General features: G+C 40.8%; 1 protein-coding gene across 1 annotated transcript in view; it reads right to left on the bottom strand.

The window, feature by feature from the left end:
* The window catches only part of mutyh (mutY DNA glycosylase), a 9144-nt gene extending 4950 nt beyond the window's left edge, over positions 1 to 4194 (bottom strand). Inside the window, exons 1-9 of the mRNA XM_023971822.2 lie at positions 4115 to 4194; positions 3638 to 3857; positions 3417 to 3485; positions 3158 to 3324; positions 1999 to 2195; positions 1692 to 1776; positions 1367 to 1483; positions 1020 to 1092; positions 406 to 535 (exon numbers count right to left, since the gene is read on the bottom strand). Of these exons, the coding sequence (XP_023827590.2) occupies positions 406 to 535; positions 1020 to 1092; positions 1367 to 1483; positions 1692 to 1776; positions 1999 to 2195; positions 3158 to 3324; positions 3417 to 3485; positions 3638 to 3843 (1044 nt within the window). The 5' untranslated portion in view covers positions 3844 to 3857; positions 4115 to 4194. The remainder of the gene's footprint in view (positions 1 to 405; positions 536 to 1019; positions 1093 to 1366; positions 1484 to 1691; positions 1777 to 1998; positions 2196 to 3157; positions 3325 to 3416; positions 3486 to 3637; positions 3858 to 4114) is intronic.
* Positions 4195 to 6000: the final 1806 nt, after the last annotated feature.

Raw genomic sequence — 6000 nt, 5'->3', positions numbered from 1 at the left:
ATATACAGGGTAGTATCTACTCTGTACTGATATACAGGGTAGTACTACTCTGTACTGATATACAGGGTAGTATCTTACTCTGTACTGATATACAGGGTAGTATCTACTCTGTACAGATATACAGGGCTGTGTCTGTGTCTGTGTCTGTGTCTCTCTGTGTGTGTGTGTGTGTGTGTGTGTGTGTGTGTGTGTGTGTACCAGGGTTGGGTTCAATTCAGGAAGTAAGCTGAAATTCCAATTCAATATTGAAAAAAGCTACTTTTTTTCAATGACTTCTTAATAAACTGAAAAGTAGAATATATTTATTTCAAAAGTTGTTCAATTTTTTACTCAAATCACTTCCTGAATTGACTGCCTTCAATTCCCCAACTCTGGTGTGTACCTATTTGATTCGATTTGATTTACCTCCAGTGCCAGGCTGGCTTGTCTCTGGGCGTCAGCATGCTCCTGGTTTCCCATAGCATACATCAAGTGGTGCACCACTCTGAGAGGAAGCAGTTCCTGGGACAGCTCCTGACTCCCCTGAGCAAGCAACCTTCAGCACATACAGTCAAAACGGTCAGCATTGGTATATGATGATCATGAACGTTACTGTTACAGACTAATACACATTTAAAAAAATATTTTTCTTTAACCAGGCAAGTCAGATAAGAACAAATTCTTATTTACAATGACGGCCTACACCGACCAAACTCTGCCGACGCTGGGCCAATTGTGCGCCGCCCTATTGAACTCCCAATCACGGCCGGTTGTGATACAGCCTGGATTGTACTAATTGTACTGATCTGTATGTCATTACATTTAAAGTACTAAATATGGGCTGAGTGGCAATATAAAATAACAAGCAAATCGCTTCTAAGTTAAGAAGTGAGTGACAAATAAATCAGATTAGCCGCTGATTCTACTAATATACAGCATTTAACTTCAGTTTTCAGTTTCAGACAGTTTGTGGCAAATTCACAGACCATGTCAGAATGACATTTCTAAGGGATACCCATACATGAGGGTTCTGACTTCACCTTAAAGCTTTGGCTGCCGCAGCTTGTTGGACAAACACTGGCAGGGATTCAGTCATCTTGGTCATTTCTGGGTCTGATGGAATGGACATCAACACATCAATAACAGTTCAAGTGTTTTAAACTCTATACTGAAAGGGGATCTACATTGCTTCAGGCATGATGACTATGTTAAAAGACGTATGCAATATCACATCTTGTGTGTGAAGAAAAGGGACTGTTAGAACTGTAGCAAGAAAAGTCCTATGGGGTTGCTCTTAGTGGGTTGCAATGAGAACTACGCAATGACTAGATGCACAATGACTTTGCCTCTCATTTACTGGGGAACCAATAAGGAGAAGATGTGAGACCTTCCAGGATCTTGTATGTCTGCACTCCCTCCATAGCCGGTTTGAGCAGCGCTACGAGACCTGTGAGCAGCGCCGGTCTGACCTCACACTGCCTGAGATCTGTGATCAGCTCGATAGCTGGGAGAGAGAGAGGGGGGAGATAGACAACACAATAATTACAAAAGAGATTATAAAATAATACTGCATACTATAGGAATCAGATACTACAGCGTGAAGTACAAGTGGATGTTGAAGATGTCAATGGAAGAGATCTGTATTTGAAATACATGTAGAACAGGCTGTCTGGATAGCTGAGAGTTGACACGCACACCTAGCTATTACTTACCCTCATATTGCACCTCCAAATGCAGGGACCTCAACAAATTCAACAGAGGTCCCACGATGCTGGGGTGGGCTTCCTTCACTATGTCCTGTTAGGGGTCAGAATTATATCCAATCATTTACCTTCATAAATACACTCAAGCCACAGCAGTCAGGTGTGTATGACAAGGTCACACACAGCTGGATTTTCAGCTGTTATGTCCCATGGTAGTTGAGCCCATGTGTGTGTGTGTGTGTGTAAGCACACTTGAATGCATGCCTGTGTGTCAGCAAGCGTGTGTGACTGCCTGTGTGTATGTGTGTTGTTATACTTGTACTATGCGGAGGGTCTGCAAGACCAGTTGCTGGGCCTTGGGCGAGGTACAGGTCAGCAGGGCGATCAGCCCTCTGTACACCTGGTTCTGGTATTTGGGGTTTCCATGGGCCAGGGACTCCAGCAGGGCCCGTGCTGTCTCTTGGGTCCCCTCTGTCTTGGACTTGGCCAGGCACTCTGCAATGGCTCTCACACCTGCAAGCCACGTGGAGAGAGGAAACAGTGGACACGGTGATATGGTCTGAGAACCAATCAAACAACATTAACCAATCAACAACACACACCCTTRGCTCCTCTAGGTCCTTCTCCCTTCAGCAGCCCCGCAGCTGACTAAAAACTAGGGGTGACAGGGCTTTCAGTTGCGCGGCTCCCTGGCTGTTGAACGCACTTCCAGACACTATTAGGGCTGCAGAATCTCTGTCCTCCTGTAGCCCTCTCCTGCAGTCAAATGACTACTGGCCTCATGGGTGGAATGTTATTCATATTTCTCAAAATTTCATCATTAATAAACAATTTTTTTTAACAGCTGAAAATCTGGTGTTTCTATGTCAAACAGTTTTGTTATATTTTAGTCTTCTGTGATGTATATAAAGGTTAATATTGGGGTGCAAACTCAAAATTGTATACATTTCAACTCTATGGTACAGGGATCTTATTTATTTTGTTGTTGCCCATAACCATGTGTGTGAGGTGTATACTTTGGTTTCAAAGTAGATTTGTTTAAGACTACCCTGATTTAGCCCAATGCAGTAAAAGGTTATTAAGGCACAGCTCAAGACCGTGCTGTTCAGAAACGCTTTCAAGGACCTCTGCTAATTCTGTTCTCATGTCCTCCGGATCTGGCAACACCTATATATAGCTTTGATTGTTGTCTATGTTCTAAGTTCTGTGTTTTGGATTGTTTTTATTATTATTCGTTTGTATTTTTTTGCGCATTGAGTCTGAGAAAAGCGCTTTACAAATTAAATGATTTATTATTATTATTTGCCAATCAGTCTTTAATCATAGACTGAAAAACCCAACACATCTTGGAGCAATAACAGCGAATCATTTCTCTCTACATAGATCATTTCAATTTGAACTGTAACAATTTAGAAATCCAACTGCATACTAAAAACACGGTATGTATCATAGAGATAGTTTGGTGAGTTGTTTACCATAGCTTTCGCAGATTAGCTCTTTGTACTTGCGTCCAGCGTTGGAGACTATCTGAAGCAGCCGAATGGCCTCTGCCTTGTCCTCCTCCTTGGTCTGTTTCTGACCTAAGATCTCCAGGAGGGTTAGGACCCCTCCAACCTCCAGGAACTCTATGAGATAACGATGACTGTGGAAAGATAAAGGGTATGTGACTAAACCTTATGGTGCAAGAGATTAATGTGTTAGCTATACAAATTCAGACTATGTTTTTCCACTCACTTGCTAGCTGCAGAGAGGAACACACCAACTGCTTTCAGTTGAAGACCTAAGCATGTTCCGAACATGTAGCTGAATGAGCCTGAGTAAATGAAAATGCCAAAATACACCACATTTGTTTTGCATCCCCTTCTCCAAACATGCGGCCTTTGTATGTGGATATGAATGACACCATAGCACTGGACTGGTTATCTAACCACATCAAATGCATTATGCAAGGATACGTCAGCCTCATCCAGGCAGTGAGCCGAGCCAGAAAGAGACTGGCAACCTGTGCGAATTCCAGTTCTAACTCAGGGCAAGTCTTTCCAGTGTTTTGAGTCAGAAAAACGGTCAGCATGCGGCTGCGCACCGTCTTGTTGCCATGATCCCACTCTTGAAGGAAACTCGTAACTTTACTGATAGCTGCTTGTTCCTTGCTTGTGGACATTATTGCTTTTGACACTGTCAAACAGAGAGGGCAAAGCAGAGCTTTAATGTGGAAAAAGTAGCTAGCTAGTTAGCTGGATGGACCTAACTAGCCTTTTAACAATACCTAACGTTAACTATTCTAGCTACTGTACAGTGACGTTAGCTAGCCAAAAGCCTGCTTTTAGAAATTTGAGTCAAATGCCTAACTAGCAAGCCATGTTATCGAGTGAGTCGCACATAAGTACGCCTACATTGAAACGTGAATTGCTTTGTTGAAAATAATCGATTACCTGCTGTTAGTATACTGCCAAAATATCAAGCCAAAACGACATGCATTAGCTGGAAATCACAGCTGGCTCAAATTGTGTGTACCGTTGCTTAGCAGCGTTGCCTCCTCCCTCCTGGTACAGTGCACCATAGAACTAGAAAAAGTCTGCCTTTTTGGGAAGGGAATTGGTCAACTATGGTTTGCTAGTCCTGTCAGAAGATGTCCTGTAAAACAATGAATTTGAATATTATCTGCACTGCATGTTTGTTAGCTAGGTAGCCAGCCAGTTTTAGACGAATGATTCCTTACATTTTTATAATTAACTGCCAACATTCTGTTCCAACAATGCATTCATTCCACAGCCACTGAGGTTTTAACTAGATGGTATACAGTTTTTGTCAGATTTGACTTTTCGTAAAACGTTAGGAAAGGTTACTTAGTAGGTTAGAATAACTAACATAGCAGGTTAGGAAAATTAGGTTAAGGTTGGGAAAGGGTTAGCTAAAATGCTAACTTTTGACATTAATTTGACAAAAGCTGTATGCTTTCTAGCCATGACCATACACTGACTGAAATCAGCTGATGTTTTATTTGTTTATAACCTTTATTTAACTAAGCAAGTCAGTTTAGAACAAATTCTTATTATTTGCACTAAGATGCAGTGCCTTAGACCCCTGCGCCACTTGGGAGCCATGATAGGTGATAGGGCTAAGATAAATTGTAAATGCAACAAGTACTGATATTGTATTATAACACTCACAGCTTTCCACAGAAAACAAAAATGTAGACATTTACGACATTTACGGTCTGTTTACATATATTTTAGAGGCTCTCTATATAGAAAATTGGTTTAAAAGTCGTTTAAACTGTATTTCTAATTATATTCAAGGAATCTTAAGTTGAAGCTCATTTACTGCATTTCTACACAATTAAACAATTCTAAAATGCTATTTGGAGAAGCAGTTGCCATACAGTTGCCATACCAGGCAGTGATTCAACCCGTCAGGATGCTCTCGATGGTGCAGACATAGTATATTAACTATACAATTATCTGCTACACATTAACTCAGCACCAGAATTAAAAACTATACAGAGGAATCTGCTAGCAGAAAACACATTTTATTAACAAAAGATAAACAAATACATTTGCTTTAAAGAACTGTTTTTTTGTTGTAGTTTTACAGCTAATTTCCTGCAGTTCTACATATTTTGCGATGAGGTGGGGAGAAATGTTTGCAGTTTTATGAGCTAATTTCCTGCAATTGACTTGTGCCATGTTAATATGATATCTGAGTGAGAGTAACTATCAAAATCAATGTGGGCCCCCATTAGGGTCAGGGCCTCTGGCATGTGCCCTGCGTCCCCAGTCAGTAATTTGGCCATGAATACTACACCTTTAGATAGCTGGCTAGACTAACTAGTCTAATTTACCAATCTCCAAAAATGTACCAGCATGGGCTAATTGAGTAGCTGTCAGTAGCTAGGTTTCCATCCAATTGAAACATATGTGCATTTTCCCACCAGTGGTATTTCCACCAAATGGACTTGTTGCAGATAGAAATCAGTTCGTGATGAACTAGTGCACACAAAATATACTTTTTTAGCTTACATTTTATATAGAATAAAACAGTTTCCACTGTATGTTTGTTTGTTCATCCAGAACTAGGTTAAATCAGTGTCTGACAAACCACCCTTAAATAGTATAAAAAAGCATAACCTAATTTTAGAGTAGACAATTGGATGCTTGTTAATTATTATCCTTTTAACTTATTGATAATTTTGTTGTTATTTGTACCCTTTTGTGATCTGTACCCTTTTGGCCAAGATCATGCTATCCTGAAGGACTGTTTAGTTGGTTAACTGGTACTGGGGGACTATAGAGCTCGCCAGCTTGCGGTCCTAAAAAAC

Source organism: Salvelinus sp. IW2-2015, linkage group LG26 (genome assembly GCF_002910315.2).
Source record: "Salvelinus sp. IW2-2015 linkage group LG26, ASM291031v2, whole genome shotgun sequence".
NCBI lineage: Eukaryota > Metazoa > Chordata > Actinopteri > Salmoniformes > Salmonidae > Salvelinus > Salvelinus sp. IW2-2015.
Note: the sequence above shows the minus strand (reverse complement) of the source record. Positions and strands in the feature narration are given on the sequence as shown.